We start from the raw sequence: 18972 nt of genomic DNA on the forward strand, positions 1-18972 counted from the left end.
TTATCTGATGTGTGAAGTTAATTTTCAGCCTCAGTGATGTGTCTCTGCTGTGCATCCCTGAATGTGAATGCACTGTCTGGTGGAGAACTCAGATCCTCCCGCAACAGTGAGGAGCATTTAAATGACGCTTTTTAAACATCCAGAAAGCAGCTAATTTTTTCCTTAATGTATTTCTCTTAGGCAATTCTTTCCTTTTGGGTTTCTTATTTTACAGAACACAGAACACAGCTCTGGATCAGTTTTCTAAAAGTTTATTGACACATAAAGATGACAGCCTCTGGATTCTGATTGCACATGATGTAAAGGGGAACATTGACATATAAAAGACAGCCTCGGTTCAAACATCTGTTGTACAAGACTTCTAAAACAAAAACACATGACGGTCAACAGCTGCATGGAGACAATAAAAACACACACTTTGCATAGCAGGGGAACAGAAAGAGTGCAACAATTCATGCAAGAAAAGCCAAGAAGTAAACAAAAGGGTGAGTGCTGTTTTCATTCTCTTACTGTCAAAAAAATCCAATGAAGCACCAAAACAGGTGTTATTCTGCACCTGAAGACTCTGACTGTGAACCCACAGTTTGCTCCTGAGGAACAGTCATTAAGATGACACTTAGAATTAAAATACCCTCTGCCTTCTTTTAAAGTTTCAGGAATGTGCTCAGTAAACAGTAAAACACCCTGACACCCAAACAACCAATCAGATCACTGGACCCCAGTGGGCTGCTCCTCGCTGTTGACCATCTGACTGTAAGCGTAGTAAGCGGCTGCTAACACAGCTAAAAGCAACAGGAGACGGAAAAACTTGGACATGCAGCCTCCAGACTTCTTGGCTGGCTGCTTGGACCGTACTGCGCTGTGATTAACGGTCCTGTGGGTCACCTGGACAGGAATCCTAAAGCACAGACAGAGAGGTTTAGTCCAGGTGATAAATGCTTTGGTTCAGACTTCAAAGGATTATAATCGACAGGACTCACTCCTCTGTTTCCTGCTCCTCCTCCTCCTCCTCTTCTTCTTCTCCTCCATCTTCTTCTTCCTCTTCTTCTGTGTCAGCGTTTCCTCTCCGTCTCAGCCTGAGCACACAAACATAAAACTCCTGTTCATGTCAGCAGAACTCTGAATGAACACTGATTGATAAACTAAAACGGCTGGGAGTTATGAAGATTTTTTCAAAAACAGAATTTCAGAAATTTGAATCAGAATAAGAAATTACATTAAATACTGATGCTAATCTAGCATGGGGATAATAAACAATCTGACAGTTTAGGATCCCAAAAAACACATCCTCAAAGGTACACCACACAGCAGTCTCATAATGATGCAAATGTTGAGTTGTTTTTTATCAGCGGGTGTTAAATGTACTCACATGTCTCCTAGAGGATCCTGTCTCACCTGTAAAAAAGCAGTCAGATATTTAGATTATTTACAGTCATGGACGAGATTAATCTGAAAAAAGCAGAAAGTCTGAACTCACTGGGCTGTGGTACGTGATGTAGGTCACCTCCTCCTCTGAAAGCACACAAACACAACATTCACACACTTTACATCTCTCTGAGTCAAGCAATTATTGACTTCTTTAGTTACAATATCATTTCAAAGGTTTGATGAGGACAGCTCCAGTTCATATTTCTATAGTTTGTAGCTTGAAGCTTCAGAGTAGGCTGATTCACATTACATCATTCATAAACACAGTCTTCACACAGAGGAACATGAAGAGTTAAACTTCATCCTGAAGCAGGAGAGCAATGATTGGTCGCTGTGAAAAATAATGAAAGCAACTTACGATGCTGACAAAGTTAAGTGCTGATGACTCAGTTACATAATCACACGGTGACGCATTGTGTCCACAGCAAAAAATGGTTAATCCAAGAGCTTCACTCTGTTTTTGTGTTTGATCCACATAATTAGCTGAAAATATTTTAATCAGAGAAATTATGAAATGTCAAATGTCCTCAATATTATTTTAAATTAGGGCATTTTCAAAATAGCCAATCATTGGTATCCTGGAATAAACTGTCTAACTCTCAAATGCAGGGTCCTAAATTAAATCAATTTATAACCCTTTCAATCCAAGCTGAGTATTTTGCATATTAAGATAATTTTATTTATATTCTTTATCTGAAACAGAAATATGTAATAAATCAAAATGATTTGAGCCAACATAAATCAGACATGAAGTGATCATTGTCCCATAGCTGATCTTTGAATTTTAACAATCATTTTATTTCTTATTCTTCAATAGCATCATAAAATTTAGATCTTATATTACAGCTTGATTTTATCTGACTTTACATGCTTTAACAACACTATCTGTCCGAGCTCTGAATATATATGTCTTTCTGTACCTAATGTGGCAAAAGATAAATTATCATGCACAGATAACATTTTAGGGAATAAGATACTAAATATGAAGATAGTACATGGATTAATTTATAAGGAAAGTATCTGATCCGCAGCAGCTATACATTACTTAGTGTCAGCAATTGCAGACAGGTACCAGGTGAGTCTGTCACATGCAGCTTAGAGTCATAAATCTTGAAAATTAACATAACAAGTAGTTGTAACTCAAACTGTCCCTCTGATTGTCTCACCTTCCTCTCTGTAGTATGTTTTATCAGATGAAGGTTTCACAGCAGCACTCGCCATGGCCTTCTCCAGCTTCCTCTCATACAGACCCCGAGTTGACTCTAAACACAAACACACAACAGCAAAGAACTTCAATGCCCCAGCGACAGTGAACACAACTAGCCTACATCAGCTCAGTGTCATTCATACAGTGGTTTTTGTCTTGTTGTGATGACTAAACACAGGCTGCAAAATTAATCAAATCCCCATCACCATTTTTGCATTCTTCTGATAAAATAAATAGAGTAACTGATTTAGATTAAAAGCATGCTCTGATCATCTAAACTTCTGCTGCATGTCAAAAAACATTGCTCTGCTAATTGAGAGTACAATGAAAAAACCCCTTCAGAATTAACAACTAAGGGTGATAATTCTGATGTTATTACTGATAAAAAAAAGTCATGGCTATCGAATTAGTGAGTAGGGCCAATGTGGCATAATAAAAAAACCTCCAGTGATTTTACTCTTGTAATACTAGCTAAATTTCCTTATCATTAACATTTATATTCAGTTTGAAAGTGGAAAATGTTCTGCAGAAGATTAGGGAAACAATGTTCTTTTTTATGGGAGACAAAAAAAACATAAAGTAAGTAGGAAATAAAAAATGTTAATGTTCAGTAGTAAGTAAAAAGTATATATATATATATATATATATATATATATATATATATATATATATATATATATATATATATATATATATATATATATATATCATAGAAAATAGTTCAGGTAATATACAATACTTTTAATAACTAATAATAAAATGTATTCCTCACTAAGTTTTAAGTCCTTAAAAAATAAAGCATCAAAAAACATGACAACTTGGTTTAATAGGAGTAATTTATTCATACTATTGTACTTCAAGTATAATCTCTCATAACCACACATAATCTAAGAGTTGCTGTGATAGTCTTTACCAACATGACTAATGGAATTTGCTGTTCCTCACCTACTATGGGTCCATGCTTGATTCCATATTCAGTCAGTAATTCACTGATTTCAGCGTCGCTCTTCTCACCCAGCGACATCTGCAAATAAACGAGAAACAGACAGAAAGATGTATAGAAAGACGAATAGAAAGATAGATAGAACAAAAAGTCAGTACACATTCATAAAGTAGGACAGAGAACAGAAGAAGATAAAAGAGAAGAACAGGGAGGACTATGGAGCAGTTTGCAGCCCGCCAACACTCCAGAAGGAAAACTTCAAAATCTCTAAATTCAATTGTCCGACTGGCAGTGAAGGCAGCATTTCATAGTTAAGAAATCTTTCATCTTCTCGTTTCCCCTTGTTGTACTGATATTTTCGCGTGATTACATTATATATATGTTAATATTATCACACATGCTTTGTTTCATTCACTTTTCTTTCTGGTTTTCATAGACTCTTCGGCTCGGTACAGTGACGAAACGAAACTCTTCGCGGCTTTTTTAATCTCGCGCGAGCACTGAACGTGGTTCGGCGGTTAAAAAAAAGAAAGTTAAAGAAATGAGGTATACCTGTTCTTACAGGTGTGTAAAATAATAATCACGGTTTATCTTACCTTTAGACAAAGACTGAGGAGTTCCCTGCTGAAAACGTGAGTGTGAAGCAGGACGAGGAACAGCTCTATGGGAGGATCCTCTGAACGGTATTCGGCACACCCACAAACTGTACAACTACTACAAACACCACCACCACCACCACAGAAAACCACCATTTATTTTAACTTAAAAATACATAGAGAGTCCCATTAGATTATTGAGAAGAACATTTTTTTAAAAGAGATTTCTATGATTGTTAAAACTTTGAACTGTCTTCAATCCTGGATCACTCTGTGAACATTGTGTACTATGGCTGTTATGAAGCTCCACCTCTCATTGGTTACCAAAGGATAACCAATACTAATAGAAGTTCATTCAAACCTCAGCTGAAGTCTCTGGATTGTTAGGATATTTCTTCATAACACATTCTGTATCTTCATACTGCAAACTTGTGTGTACTGTATAGAAGCCTTACGCAGACATTAGCAATGACTTTATTCACTCAGTTTTTCTATACTTGAGAGTTATTGTGTGTAGTTATTGGTTTGTGCCTCTATTGACAGTCATATTTCTTATCTCTGCCAACCTCCTGAGGCCTTGCGTCCTTAAATGGGGCTATAACATTTGGGCTTTCCTGTCCAACTGATGCCAAACTGGTTGTAAAAAATAAAAATGCTAACAGTGACCTAGCGGTTAAGTTGCATTCCATGAGATTAGCCCTTGAGCCACGGCTCTAACAGCTTCTTTCTCACCTTGTTTCCTGCTCTATTAACTATCCTGTCCTCTCTTACTAAAGGCTGGAAAAATAACCAAAGAAATAAGTCAGATATTAGCTTATACGCTAATATGTGTAGCTATATACGCTTTACCAGATACACAATACAGTTTTTTGGCATTAGAAGTTCTGTATCAGACAGTGATAACAATAACAGCCAATCTTTGTGCTATCAGTCTTGTTTTTGCATTTAGCATCAGTTTTCATTCCAGTCTGTTTCATACCCAACTGAAATGTCTTTATAGGAGCTGTAATTTTAGGATGTATTCATCCAGTCATCTCATCACAGAGCAGGTTTTTCCTATTATAACTGACAAAATTATCGCAGTATTTAGAGATAACCAATTAAAGTTATGAGATAAACATCATCAGACTTTCCTACTTCTGAGTTTTTGTCATGTGAAATATCTGGATTGGTGTCAACTTTAGGCTTCCGTAGAACTATATTCTCAAACTGCACTTTTAAAATATTTCTTCTTAATATATTTTCTCTATCTGAGTGTTATAGCTTTATTTTAATGTAATGTATTCAAGTTCAAAGTACACTGTGGATGGTTTGATACATAGCAGGTATACATGGGAGCTAAAACTACGAGAGTTTACTCATACATGTAAAACTGCTGTTCAGTTCACAAGTTTCAGTTACTATCTTTGAAAATACAGCACAGATGTGTACAAACCAAATGAAGATACAAGCAGCTTACTATTGCCACCCAAATATTTCCCCACGAAATAACTTCAAATCTGACACATTTCTCCAAAGTCTGACTGAGCTGTGTTAAATTTTAAAAAAAAGAGAGGGAGAAAGAAAAAAAAGAAACAACCGTCCTCATTTGAAGCTCTGCCTGTCCTTCAGTTAGTCAGATGTCTTCTCCTACAGCACCCCCTGCAGGCTCAGCGCACTGAGGCCTAATAAGGAGTTCTCTCTCCAGGAAGGGCGGTGGCTGCAAACTGTAATGTACACATTTTCCACTCTGCTCACAAACACATTCTTTGCATGACGTCTGCTTTCTCTGGAGATTTACTCTTACGTTCACAGAAAATATGGTTTATTCTGCCTTTAGACAACTTTAAGAAGATTTATCTCCATTATAGTTTACCCTTTTTTTCCAACTCAACTCAGTAAACAAGTTTATCTGGTGCTGAAAATGATTTAGTCCATCTTCCAGTAAATGATAATAACTACTAGTAAATATATGTGATTTTTACCTTTTTGTTGTTTGAAACTATTCTCTTTTATCTGTTCTTTAAAACTAATGTCAATGCATAAATATATTTGTGTATAATTGTGTTGAGTATTGTGTTTTGTAAGTTTTTCTCTTCTTTGACTCAGTCAAATGTTGAAGAACAGAGAACAGAGAGGAGTCACGTTGACAGAAAAATACTTAGACAACTTTAATGTGTATCAAAATACTGTCTTACAAACACTTTTAAAGCCTTTTATTTAAGACAAGGTTCATTTTTTTATTTGAAATATAGATTAGGAACAAAGCAAGCTGGAGGGAGGGAGGGGTGAGGAGGGTGAAATACAAACAGAGAAGAAAACAAAGCAACATCTGTTCTCTTGTTTTTGGTCAATGTGACAGCGTTTCTGTCCAGAAACTTCCCTTTTTCATCAACGTTGCTGTCTCGTGTTACAGATGAGAACACGGTATGATGTGAACCTCATGCCCTCGGATTCACATGTTGGATTTAACATGTTAAGAAGAGAACATGTGAGGAAGCAGCTGTGAAATGTGTCCTTCTCTGTCTGCACACACATCACTCTGTCTCCAATCTCTGACTCTAACTAAAAACAGCAGTGTCTAACTCTGGACCACACTAGCAGCAGGTAAACAATGTGTTATTTTCTAAAGAGCGTCATGAACAATTCAGGCTGGAGCTGCTATGAAGAATCAAGCTGGTCATGTGACTTAAGCAGACAGTTGAAGGCCTTGAACAGACATGAACTCTAAGGCACTTTTACAGCTGACACTTTTTGTTTTACGTCCTGTGTTTGCTCATATTAAACTGAATCAGAGTTAATGTGACTGTGAGAGAAGCTCCTCCAGTGTAAACAGAAACCTTCCATCAAAGCTGGGCTCAAACCTGCTGCTGCTGCTACACTATGCTAAGCTAAGCTAGGCTAACATTCAAAATAAATCTTAATGTCCATGACTGAAGATGTAAAATGCTGAAGGCACATCTGACTGCTGGCTAACAGTAATAAAAAGGTGCATTTTTTCCTCCCTAAACAAACTGAAGGATAAAGGATGAGAGGTGAAGAAAAGACCGTAAGGAGAGGAAGAATCAGAGTTTATCTTTGGACTGAAGAGATCAGCTGATACTGGTTAAATAAAGAGATCAGTCATCTAAATGTGTGTACTGGGAGGGCTGTAAACAACGCTGGGTTAGACTCTAGGTTTAAACAGTGGTTAAAGGCTCTGGATGTGGGGTGGAGGAGCAGAGGGGGGATCAGACGGTGATGTGGTAAGGACTGCCGGGGATGTGTTCGTCGCCCCACTTCACCACCAGGATGTATTCTCCCTTCTCTTTCAGCTGGTAGCTCACGTTGTAGAGGCGGTTACCCAAATGTTTGACCAGAATCTCCTCACAGGGGACTTTGGGACCGTCCACACCAACCAGGAGCATGTTACGACCTGAAGATAGACAAAGCAGGACATCACTTTACACGGAACACGGATCAGGTTTACATCTGGTTTTAATGCAGTGAGCTCCACTACAGATTCAACCTGCTGATTTTATAGCCTTGTGTTTTGTCGTCCCTCTACCAATAGTTTGAAACATGCTGCTGGCATCAGATTAAGAAGTGAAGATATTCAAGATTTTTTAGCCTCATCGTTTGATATGTTGTCTTTTCAGTTAAACGATTAAAAGGTAATTAATGATTAAAAAATCATTAGATTCTCTTTTTATTAACATTTTTACAAAGCAAAATTACACCAAGATCTCCTAACGTTTAAGGTTCTTCACTTCTTTCCTCCATGCTACATATTTGACCCCCCCTGTCTGAAAACTGAATTTTAATAAAGTGTTTGTAATATTTTTTGTAAAGATGTCTTTTTAAATGTAACATGAGCCAAATTCACCTGACAAGTCCAAAAAAATGTCTGATTTTAATTGGGGAGGTCCTGATCATGTTTGTTTTTTGCCTCTGATTTTGAGTCATTTGATACGGACTATCCGATACCGAGTCCTGATCCCATACTTTTCCAGTACATTGCGCTCCAAGATTTAAGCTCCTGCCATGTTTTGCTTCACTTTACAGCATTCAACAGTATAACAGTAGTAAATACTAAGCTGTCATTTTTTCCCCATTTGTTTTGAAATATTAAAGATCTGATATGGATTTTTTGGGACCGATACCTATACTGATTATTAGTAGGCAAGGAGGCCGATATCCGATATTTGAAGCTGATATTCATTTGCAGTCAAAGTGAAAGTATTGGCATAAAAATTTTTGAAAAATACAAACTCCAACACTTAACTGCAATCAAATGCCTTCAAGCATAAGTTTATTAAACAGCTCCCAGGCTTAGCAGCATGTTTTATAAAGTTTTCTGAAAACTTAAAAAAAATAAATAGCTTAAGTTTTCTACAGTAAATAAAGTTTTCAAAAGAATTCTATGTAACTGCAATAAAACTGGACAGAATTAAGTCTGTGCTGCCTTTTACAGGCATGTAATGCAGTTGAATTCATTTTCTGTTTGGTTTTACATGACTGAATTTAAATGACCAGCTTGAATTCCATAGTGTAGACAGGAGAAATTCAGTGCAGAGAAGCATCAGAGCCAAAACATCACAGTTTTGAATAGGTTTCATATCGGCCGTCGGATTAAAAAAAAAAGTAGATGGTAATATGCCCCAAAATGCCAAATATCGGCCCTGATTATTGGCCCGGCCGATAATTGGTCTATCTTTATATATCCTATCCTGATTGGGATGAAATGTCTAATTCCGATCAAGTCTGTAACCAGGTGACAGGCCCCTATCGGAATCATGTGATCGCATTGGGACATCCCTGGTCTTATAAAAAGACAAAATGATGCCTGCATTGCTTGTGTAGAGAAAAAAACATGAGTAAAGATTCATGTTTTTGCATTGTTAATCTCTTATGAGCCTTAATTCAGCCTTAAATGCTCGGTTAGTGGACACAAGTTGTGTAAAACATGGCCGTAGGCTCTGTGACGTCACCCTGAGTTCTCTGGAGCAGAGTTTCAAAGCCAAGAGACTACTGAAGCTCTTACAAATGCTGACTTAACCCATAGTCAGTCAACCTGGCAAGAGGCAAAGAGGTAGCCCCGAGGAGTAAATTCAGCCTCCTTATCATCAATGACCCAAGGTACAGACTATCTGGAAACACCATTGAATAAAAATGTGTTAATCATCCTGGAGGCTGGGCTGGGTTGTTTGATTTCTCCTCTGCAATCTGCTGTAGAGTGTCTGAGCTGTAAAAAAAAACCTTCCTTGACTCTTCTCACACTGACTCTCACCTGCTTTGCTGCAGTCTACAGTGAAGCTGTTCTTCTGACCAATGAAGCCCTTTGTCAGACCCAGACCCTTTGCTGCCACCTTACTGGCGTCTGATTGGACAGGAGCTCCCTGCTGAGAACAGCTGATGGCTCGGGTCACGGGGTCGACCATGACTGAGGAAGTTTCGTGCATACTGTGGCTGGACACCAGCTTAGAGCCTGGAGGACGGAGAGGAAAGTCAGTGTCAGGGTTTATGATCAGAGCTGGTGAATGTTGTGTTTTCGGTCTGAAGCTTCTTTCCTCACCAGTGATTCTGGCTTTGAAGGGGCTTCCCACGATGTGATAAGGACCACCGTATTTGATGGAAATAAGATAGTTTCCAGGCGCCATGGGAGTGTATGTGACCCTGTATCCCTCAGGACACTCAACACAGTCCATCTTTACCTTAGAGGGCCCGTCAATGGTCACAGCTAAGGCCCCGGGGCCCGCCTTACTTGTGTTCACCACAAACTCACATGAAGTGCCTGAAGAAGACAGTAAATGGATTCATGAGTGACATAGAAACTAACTTCTGGTCCTGTTTTGCTCTGCAGACAGAGGGCAGGTAGATTTAGGGGTGTGTGTTACCTGTGGTTCCTCCCTCTAGTCCTGGTCCGTAGGCAGACACCATCCCGGGGTCTCCCGCCTGCCCTGTCTCTCCAACTCGGATCTTAAACGGACTCCCAGGGATGTGACTGCCGTTAAACTTCACATCAATCAGGTAGAGACCGTTCTCTCTGGGGATGAACCGCACAGCGTACTTATCTGTCCACACACACACACACACACACACACACACACACACACACACACACACACACACACACACACACACACACACACACACACACACACACACACACACACACACACACACACACACACACACACACACACACACAGGGGAGAGCAAACGTGTTCATGTCCTGACACACAGCCCAAACTGTGTCAAACAGTCTGAAGCTGGGTCCAGTCGTTGGTCCAGAGGTTACCTTGGTCGATCTCGGTGACACAGCACTCCTCCAGAGCTCCTGACGGGCTGTGCACCTTCGCATCGATCACGCCCTTTGCTCCGTTCAGGCTGACAGCGAATGATGCTGGCTGGTTCACCTTCAAACCCGACTCCTGCTCGACAACACAGACTCAAAATTTAACGCTTTGTCCTCATTACACAACAGTGTGAAAAACTCTCTATCTACAGAAACATCATCTCTTACACTGTTTGACCTTTATTAACCTTACCTGGAGGTCGCTAACAGGGCTAAAGAGGAGGGCTGTGAAAGGTGAGCAGGGAGCAGGAGTGTGTATGTGAAACTAGTGAAGAGAGTTGGAGCCATATGTAAAGAAAAATACTGATTTATCTATTTATTTTAGTATTTAAATTGAGTAAAGAAGTGGAGAAAATTCAATTCGTGGTTTGGAACCTACATAAAACTTAAAGAGAGAGATGAATTTTGATTTTTGAGAACAGAAACTGAAGAAAAATGAGAGCAGGAAGATTTTTCCTGATCTTGTTGATATATAAAAAAAATCCTCCTCTCATTTTCTCCTCATGCATGGCCCCAAAACTTTCCTGTATGACTCAGAAAATGAACAACCGAAGGAGGAAAAGTGACTTTTGATGAGGAGTGTTTGTGAGCATGCAGGTGGACGTACACGTCTGTGTGTGATAAATTTCTCAGAGCTCGTACAAACAGAAAGATTTTTTGAAGAAAGTTTCTCTGTATGTTTGTGTGTTTGATGAGATTCAGGGGGAAAGCAGCCCGTGTCAGACCTCTTTAACCCTTTAGCGCCCCGTCTCTCTTCAGGGAGGCTGTTGGGAGCCTTTAGCATGAGGCACGAGAAACACACACAGTCCTGGAGTATCCCAGAAGCCCTTGCACCACCTCACAATGCAGCAGCAGCTGATTACGACCCTACACCTGGACCTTTGAGCTCACTTCAGTGTTTTCTCTGAGGCTTTTTGGTTTGTTGACTTTTGCATGTTAGTTTCATCACTAATTATTAAACTTTTGGACTTTGAAACACTTTCTGTTTTGTTTAAAGCTAAAGCTGAAAGGTAAAACTGACTTCTCTATCAGAATAAAAAGTTTTAACTTGTGTTAAGTCTCCTGTTCCTGGATTTATGACTTTAAGAAACATGACTCTGATCTGCTGCTGCATTGTAGACAGTGAACTGTGGGCTGGAGCGTGTGCACACGGATGTGTGTGTGTCTCAGAGCCTCACCTGAAGACTGGCAACAGTAAGGCGGCGGGCATCGTCTGATGGAGACGCCACAGGGACGATGAAGGGGCTGTCAGGGATATGCTCGTCGTTGAATCGAATGGACACCTCGTAGTCTCCTAGAGGACGAGTTCAAAGTCAAAAACTGAGTCAGAAACAGATGTCTGAACATCCTGGCACATGATGAGACAAACAGATGACTTCATGGAGAGAAACAATTAAAGAGCGAAAACGCTGCATCATGTTTTCAGCATCCGTCTGCGACTCTCACCCGGCTCCTGCACGGTGTACGACACTCCACTGGATCCATCTTTGCGGTCTTCGAAGGTGATCTCGGCCTTGCTCGGACCCTCCACAGCGATGCTTAGACCGCCGGCACCAGCCTCCCTAGTCCAGATGCTGAACTCAGCTGCAAACGATTAGATTAGAAAGCAAAGGCAGAGTCATCAGCCATGTTATTTAACTCACATCTCATATTAATAACCCATGTTTTTCACTCACCTGGGACTCCGGCCTCGGCTCTCTCCAGGCCTGGCCCCCCAGCTCGGACCTTATGGGCTCCTCCTTCTCCCAGGGGACCGACAGTGAATTGGAAGGGGCTGCCGGGAACGTGCATGCCGTTGTATTTCACGCAGACGGTGTGCACACCGGTCTCTGTAGGGACGAAGCGGATGCAGTAGGTGTTGTTCTCTCCCTCCATGATGTCAGCTTTGTGGACCTGACCAGACGGACTCGTCACCTGAGCCGTCATGTCAGCAATACAGATCTCTGAGGACAGACAGTTGACAGGTGTGAGGCACTGAGGACAGGTTTGACGTGGTATTCTTCATTCACTTCCTGTGATGCTCACCTGGGATCTTCAGGCTGAGGTCACACTGGCTGCCGACGTTGGCGACCGATGCTGCTCTCCTCTTCCTGGTGATGCTCTCCTTCATCCTGCCCTCACCTGTGACCTTCACTGTGAACGCACTCCCTGCACACGCGCACACACACAGGTAAACACTTAAAGGTGTGTTCAGTTTTTAACCCAGCGATCTGTGTTTTGTCCATTCTGAAGGTTTCACCTGGTACGTGCTGATCAGCAAACTTGATGTTGATGATGTAGTTACCGGGCTCGGTGGGGCAGTAGGTGACCTTACAGGTGCCGTCCTCCTGGTCCTCTGTGTTGATGTCCACCTTACTGGGACCCTCGATGGACAGGCTCAGGCCACCATAACCTGCAAGGAGAAGAGACATCACTCAAGTGTTAAATCTAAAGACTGAGAAATCAAACAAGTTGAAGAGGTTTGCGTGTATTGTTCTCACCTGCTTCTCGTGTGTCAATGATGAACTCGGCGGGCTCAAAGGTCCGCGCCTCACTCAGGCCCTTCCCACTCACACGCACACGGCTGGCGTCGCCGATCTCTGATTGGGTGATCATGACAGAGATGGGGCTACTGGCAATGTGGCGCCCGTTCTTCTTAATGTTCACCAGATGTTCTCCGATTTCTTTAGGAACAAATGAGATACCTGTGACAGACAGAGGAGGAGGAGGGTTAGAATGAGGATGAAGAGAAAGAGGAACACTGAGCCATCAGATGCTCACTCACCAACGTGTCCGTCACGCAGGATTTTCAGCAGGCAGGGCTCCTCGTGGCCTGACGGAGTGGTGAGGGTGGCAACCAGCTGACTCAGGTCCAGCTCTCCGATGTCCAGAGGGATGTCTGCAGCTGAGCCCACCTTCAGGTGAGACATCCTCATGGAATCGTCACCTGGACACGTGGGTGACAGATTCAGACGCAGTCAGGGGAGGAAGAAAGAATAATGAAAAGGTTTTGATAAGGCACTTTAATCTGAAGCTTTTGGTCAAATTTCAGGATTTAAAGTGAAAATGTTTGGAGAATCATCATTAAAACATGCTAATTAAAGGTTGATATCAGATGTGATTTTTAAAGGTCAGTGTTTGTATTTATCATCCTGTCAAAGGACAGAAAATTTTACCAGTGATCCTGGCAGAGAAGGGGCTTCCGGGGATGTGTTTGTCATTGTATTTAACCAGGATGCTGTAGTCTCCAGGCAGGACAGGCAGGTAGGACACAGTGCACGTCCCATCCTGGTTGTCCACGCAGCTGATGTCGGCTTTGGAGGGACCCTCGATGGCCAGAGACAGACCACCTGAGAGAAGAGGACAGGTTGGTTTCTTCAATGCCTTTTTTTAGCTTCTCAAGGAAAGTGTTCATTGATTGTAGCTCTTTCTTTCAAGTTTTTAAACCAAACTAATTGACAATATTCCAGTCGCTGCATTAACATGAGAAAACTTGACCTGGGTTTGAAAATTGATGAGGTACCCGATAAGGAACCCTATTAAAAAATTTCAACATGTTATTGCACAAACGTTTGCAGACTCCAGGTCAAAACAAAGGCTTTAACCTCCCCTCTGTCCCTAACATATCAAACCTCATCAGAGACCTGCACGCATTTTGTACATCTGTACTAAAATTTAGAAACACTAAACTAACTTTCAGGATACAGACAATAATCAGGATGTGGCTCTTTTTCTGAATATTGTCTCTTCACTCTTGGGTCACCTCTATCAGGATGATGTTGATGGTTCCCTCTCCAGCATACTTCATGATGCTGTAAGACCTTTCTGTGATGCATCAATGAAAAAAAGATCTCTAAAGCAACATGCCCTTAAATAATCATGGAGGGTTTTCATCTTTAATACCGGACCTATTTGCTTCACTCCACCAAAGGTTTCAGGCGAATATGGACTCTTTACCCAAACTCTGTTGTGGAGTTCACATTGGTCAGTATTTTGCTTGACTAACTTTGGATCCCATGATCTCTTCGGGAAAAAAACATACATGTTCAACAATATTACCCTAAACGGATGTGCAGACTAATATGTGCATTAGGGATGCACCAGTCAAGCTTTTCTGGTCTGGATATCGATACCTGGGTTTTAGGTTATTGACCAATACAGATCCTGATCCTGATCCGTTACCAGTGTTAAATAATAACCTGCATGCTCTACTGTGGGATAAGACAGGTAATGTTTTGAGTAAAAGACAAAATTAAGTACATATAGAATTACTGAAGTTAATATTTATTTAAACTATAAGTGTTTAAATGTTTAACAGCAGTTTGGTTTAAAAAAATGCTTCAGAACTTAGAGAAATTACTATTTGATTGTAAAATTTTACACCTTGTAGACCAAAGCATAGTTTAGCCTTGGTGTCAAGTTTGGACTGATCCTTTCCCACGATACCCAATCCAGCTTTGAGGGGCTGGATCGGCGCCGATACCAGGATCGGATCGAGAAACTAAAAACTAAGCGTGTGTGTTTTTGTCTCATTTCTGGTTAAAATGTTTTACTGCACTGATGGAGAAACTTTCTTTGTGTTTGCAGAAGAATGGCTCAATAACAGGTGAGTAAACATGGGCGCAGTGTGAGTCACATAACTCAAATGAAATAAAACCAAAGTACTAAAAAGTGAGAATATGTACAGTGGAAATATTTCAAAAGTGCAGTGAAACAGTTTGTGGTGACAAATCTGTGGAAGCCCAAATTGGACAGTTATCCAGACATTTCACAGTACTAAAGGTTTAAACTAAGTCAGTAGTTTGTATAAAAGTGTTACTAGACTTTATGTGAGCCACATTTAGCCAACAAGTCCAGAATAAATGCCATTGGAATAAAAACAAGGTTTTTGAAACAAGGATAAAATTTCAATTCATAAAACATTTTCAGATGGGGACTCTTAACAAGAAACTTGGCACCAATTTGTCTTTCAGTATTTTGAAATGAGACATCTTCTAGACTTGTCAGGTCAATGTGGCTTGTATTTAGGGTTGGGTACCTTTCACATTTGAAATGATACAGTACCGATACCCGGTACCTAGCAATCGGTACCAGTACTCAACAGTTCCAATTTTCGGTACCTTTTTGTGTTTCTGTGGTAATAAATATCAATTTGTTTAATAATAAAATGTATATATTTTTAAATGTAATGTTGCATATTTATTCTTCAATATATAACCTTGTGATGCTGTGTTCATGTCCAGCATGGAAAATCTCCTACTTTTCCACTCCCTCACAGTCACAAGGTTGCATTTGGGTACCTAAACATGGTACCTTTTGATTTTTCGTGAATCGGTACCCAGTACTTTTGACAGAATTTGGTCGGTACATAAAAAAGTACCTAATCCGGCACCCATCCCTACTTGTATTAGGTCTAGTAAGACATTTTTTTTTACTAACTATAGAACATAAACACTTCTTTAGATTTCAGTTTTCGCAGTGCAGGATCAGCTCAATAAGATATTTTTCTGGATTTGTCAGATGAATCAGGCTTAAATGAAGTCTTTTAAAATATTTTTCTACAGGAAACAAGGCAAAAAAAACCCTGTGTTTCTCACCCTCTCCAGCATCTTTGGTGTTTACAGTGAACACTGCTGGCTTGTTGACGGTCCCGTGGATCAGACCGGGTCCGTATGCACTAACATTCCCACTGTTCATGTAGTCCACGTAGAACTGCAGAGGACTTCCTGTGATGGACAGCAGAAAGGATGAAGATGAGGTCTAGATTTAGCTCAGAGTGTTGAGTGTCTCTGACTCTGGGGAGGAGAGGGGCGTTGTACCTGGGATGTGGATGCCATCGTATTTGATGTCCATCTCGTGCAGGCCAGCTTCAGTTGGAGCATATTTGACAGTCACAGTGCCATCCTTGTTATCTGTGATGTCAGGCTTGGCTACGTTACCTGAGGGCATCCGAACCTCACCTTCAGAGAGACAGAGAGAGAAAAGAAGCTGAGTGAGGGTCCTTAACTCATCTCCAAACATTCAGAGACTGCTTCCTTCATGGCGTCTCACTCACCTGTGATCTCGCCTTTCTGGATGGTGAATGGGATGACCAGGTCAAACGGTCTCAGCCCTGCCACATCCAGACCGTTCATCCCCATTGGCCTGTCGGTCGCCTGGGAGCAGAGGTCAGAGGTCAGAGAGAGGCAGAGTCTCAGAGACAGAGTGAACACAGAGCAGACGGACAACGTTAAAGATCCAACACCGACACACAACATGAGATGAGATGACTGGATGGAGGTGAGGATGATGGTCATGATGATGACACCGACACACACTGCGAGGAAAAGGAGAAGGATGAGGGTTGGAGCCATTTTGTAAAATGTGGAGCAGCTGATTCCCACATTGATGATTCTCAAAATGGCTGCTCTCTGACATGGAGAGCTGCCGAACAGACGCCACGCTGCACATTGATTCATGCAGAATAGAGACTGAGTGCTTGCGGAAGCAGCACGTCTGATTATCAAACACATGATCTAGATTCCGTGCAGCTCTGCAGCATCACCCATGTGTTCACGAATCTATGTTTAAGAGCCGGGGGAGGAGAGAGGAGAGAAAAGGCCCCTCAGAGACAAAACACCTGCACTGAGACACAGCAGACATGGATGCAGGATGGAGGGAGGCCATGTTTGATGATGAAGAGGAGGAAGATGAAAGACAGAGGAAGCTGAACATGAACAGAGCAGAGCGCTTTTAGAGGCTGGAGGTTTTAGGTACCCAGGGCTGCTGAGCGTAGTACTGGGGCATTTGGCTCTGCTGCATGAGCTGGTCTGATGGAGCTCCTTCCAGCGCCTGAGGGGGGAGGAGGGGGCGGGTGAGGGGTTCGAAGATGGAAATGTAAGGGGGGGTTGGAGAGGAACATAACAGTGGTAAGAGTGATTTCAGAATGAGTGCTGATTTCAGGAACCGGCATCACGCTAGTGGAGAGAAGCACTGGATCAGGATCTTTGGTGTGTGCAGAGCTCAGAGTGTAAGGACTAAAGGAAACCATAAAATCAAACACTTCCTGAAAAACTGCTCCATTCTTTGTTTTTCTCAAGGTTTGATTTCTGTAATTTCAAAACACTGCAGCCCAAAGACTGACTGGGACTAGGAGCTTGTTGGACTCTTGTAAGAGTCAATTCAACTGAGTGAGATATTAAAAAAATCATTCATAACAAGGAATGCTTAAGGGTGGGACATTTCTGGTAAATTTCCTGGTAAGTTTCCTAAAAATTTCCATGGGAGTTTAAGCTCTGGAGAATTGGAACTATCACAATTTTGTTGCTGTCAACTTCGGAAATTAAATTTCTAAAAGTAAATTCAGTTTGGAAATTGTGTATTCTTGTTATCAACTTAAATGAGGTTTCTAAACAGATCTTGGTTGAAACAACATGATTGAAAACAACTTCAACTGTGTACCATGAATCACATGTGCAAACACTTTCGATCATCATCAGTCACTATTTCACAAACCTACAGCATTCCCATTTGGAGTGTAGAAGTCTGGTCACGCACGGTAAGTTTTGATGATAGTGCTGAGGTTATTAGCTACATTTGATGGAATGGTTTAACTTTAAGTAAAAAAGACATATCAGTTAAACTAACAAATACTAGCCAGCCAGTTTTCTGACAGCTTAGCCAGATTAGACCATGAACTGACAGGCGTTTGTGATAGCAGTGAGCTAACATTGGTTAATAAATTAATTGTGATGATGACTAGCTAACTTAACTTTGAGAAACTTGCAATGAATCATGTTGGCTTCACTAGCTTAGCTAGCAAGAAAGAAAAGGTTTTTTTTCAGTTCCTGATCCTAAATTAAATATATAGCCTATGTTGGTAGTTAGCTAGCTTGAGTTATATATACCAGCTTTCATCTATCCATCTGGCCATTGAAAACAATGTAGCAGAACATGACCTGAATGAAGCTAAACTAAGTATTTTGACATTACTGAATGGGAATTTTTTGGGATGTTGAGGGGACTTAAGGAATATGTCTAGGCTATTGTTAATACCTGAATCTTATTTTATTTTTTAGCACTTATGGTTTTTGTTGTTCTGTGAAAGAAACCATTAAAGTACTTCAGTTCTAAAAACAGATTAGAGTCATTTATAAATGTGGTATCAGGTATATGTGCATGTATGTTTGCTTATGACAGATATTTGTGCCTATTCGTGACAGTTGGACTGAGTTAGGGGAAATTGCAGAAAGTTCATTTACAATGTCATTTCAAAATATTGATAAGACATATTTGCATGCATGTCTGCTTATAACAAACCAAAATGTTTAAAATTTAAAGATATAAATGGAAAGGTATATGCAGTTAATATTAACTCCCATTAATTTCCCAAAATTCCAAGGGCAGTTTCCTACTTTGAAAATTCCTGGAACTTTACATCCCTATTCTTAACATTTGCACATAAAGACAAAGATCTCCTGAATATTCCTTTAATTTCTCTCTTGACTGTCTGCAGGTCTTTGCT

At 40.8% G+C, this 18972-nt stretch overlaps 2 protein-coding genes across 5 annotated transcripts in view; both read right to left on the minus strand.

The window, feature by feature from the left end:
* Positions 1-269: 269 nt before the first annotated feature.
* On the minus strand, positions 270-4276 carry emd (emerin). Its single transcript, XM_074682041.1, has 7 exons — positions 4175-4276; positions 3581-3659; positions 2595-2690; positions 1478-1512; positions 1370-1395; positions 981-1076; positions 270-898 (listed from the first exon to the last, which is right to left on the minus strand). The coding sequence occupies exons 2-7, from the start codon at positions 3657-3659 to the stop codon at positions 709-711; spliced, it is 522 nt and encodes a 173-aa protein (XP_074538142.1). The 5' UTR covers positions 4175-4276; the 3' UTR covers positions 270-708.
* A 2068-nt stretch (positions 4277-6344) lies between these two features.
* Positions 6345-18972, minus strand: part of flna (filamin A, alpha (actin binding protein 280)) — a 51532-nt gene continuing 38904 nt past the window's right edge. For 2 of the 4 annotated variants that reach the window (XM_074682287.1, XM_074682286.1), the window contains 17 exons: positions 17226-17300; positions 16525-16624; positions 16289-16429; positions 16067-16195; positions 13646-13819; positions 13255-13416; positions 12971-13174; positions 12730-12882; positions 12516-12638; positions 12167-12433; positions 11937-12074; positions 11669-11784; positions 10434-10566; positions 10030-10206; positions 9708-9926; positions 9423-9620; positions 6345-7568 (listed from right to left, as the gene is read on the minus strand). In XM_074682287.1, the coding sequence (XP_074538388.1) occupies positions 7384-7568; positions 9423-9620; positions 9708-9926; positions 10030-10206; positions 10434-10566; positions 11669-11784; positions 11937-12074; positions 12167-12433; positions 12516-12638; positions 12730-12882; positions 12971-13174; positions 13255-13416; positions 13646-13819; positions 16067-16195; positions 16289-16429; positions 16525-16624; positions 17226-17300 (2694 nt within the window). In that variant the 3' untranslated portion in view covers positions 6345-7383. The remainder of the gene's footprint in view (positions 7569-9422; positions 9621-9707; positions 9927-10029; positions 10207-10433; positions 10567-11668; positions 11785-11936; positions 12075-12166; positions 12434-12515; positions 12639-12729; positions 12883-12970; positions 13175-13254; positions 13417-13645; positions 13820-16066; positions 16196-16288; positions 16430-16524; positions 16625-17225; positions 17301-18972) is intronic. The other 2 variants (XM_074682289.1, XM_074682288.1) reach the window with 1 other exon arrangement.

This window comes from Halichoeres trimaculatus, unplaced genomic scaffold (genome assembly GCF_033239565.1).
Source record: "Halichoeres trimaculatus isolate MK-OKI-2021-1 unplaced genomic scaffold, fHalTri1.1 fHalTri1_scaffold_11, whole genome shotgun sequence".
Taxonomy (NCBI): domain Eukaryota; kingdom Metazoa; phylum Chordata; class Actinopteri; order Labriformes; family Labridae; genus Halichoeres; species Halichoeres trimaculatus.

What these genes read in the sequence shown, in the direction of transcription:
- emd (XM_074682041.1), bottom strand. Translation starts at nt 3,659, where the DNA reads ATGTCGCTGGGTGAGAAGAGCGACGCTGAAATCAGTGAATTACTGACT. An exon ending in AACATACTACAGAGAGGAAG is followed by an intron (nt 1,513 to 2,594) that starts GTGAGACAATCA and finishes GTGTGCTTTCAG; the next exon opens with AGGAGGAGGTGACCTACATC. An exon ending in ACATCACGTACCACAGCCCA is followed by an intron (nt 1,396 to 1,477) that starts GTGAGTTCAGAC and finishes GCTTTTTTACAG; the next exon opens with GTGAGACAGGATCCTCTAGG.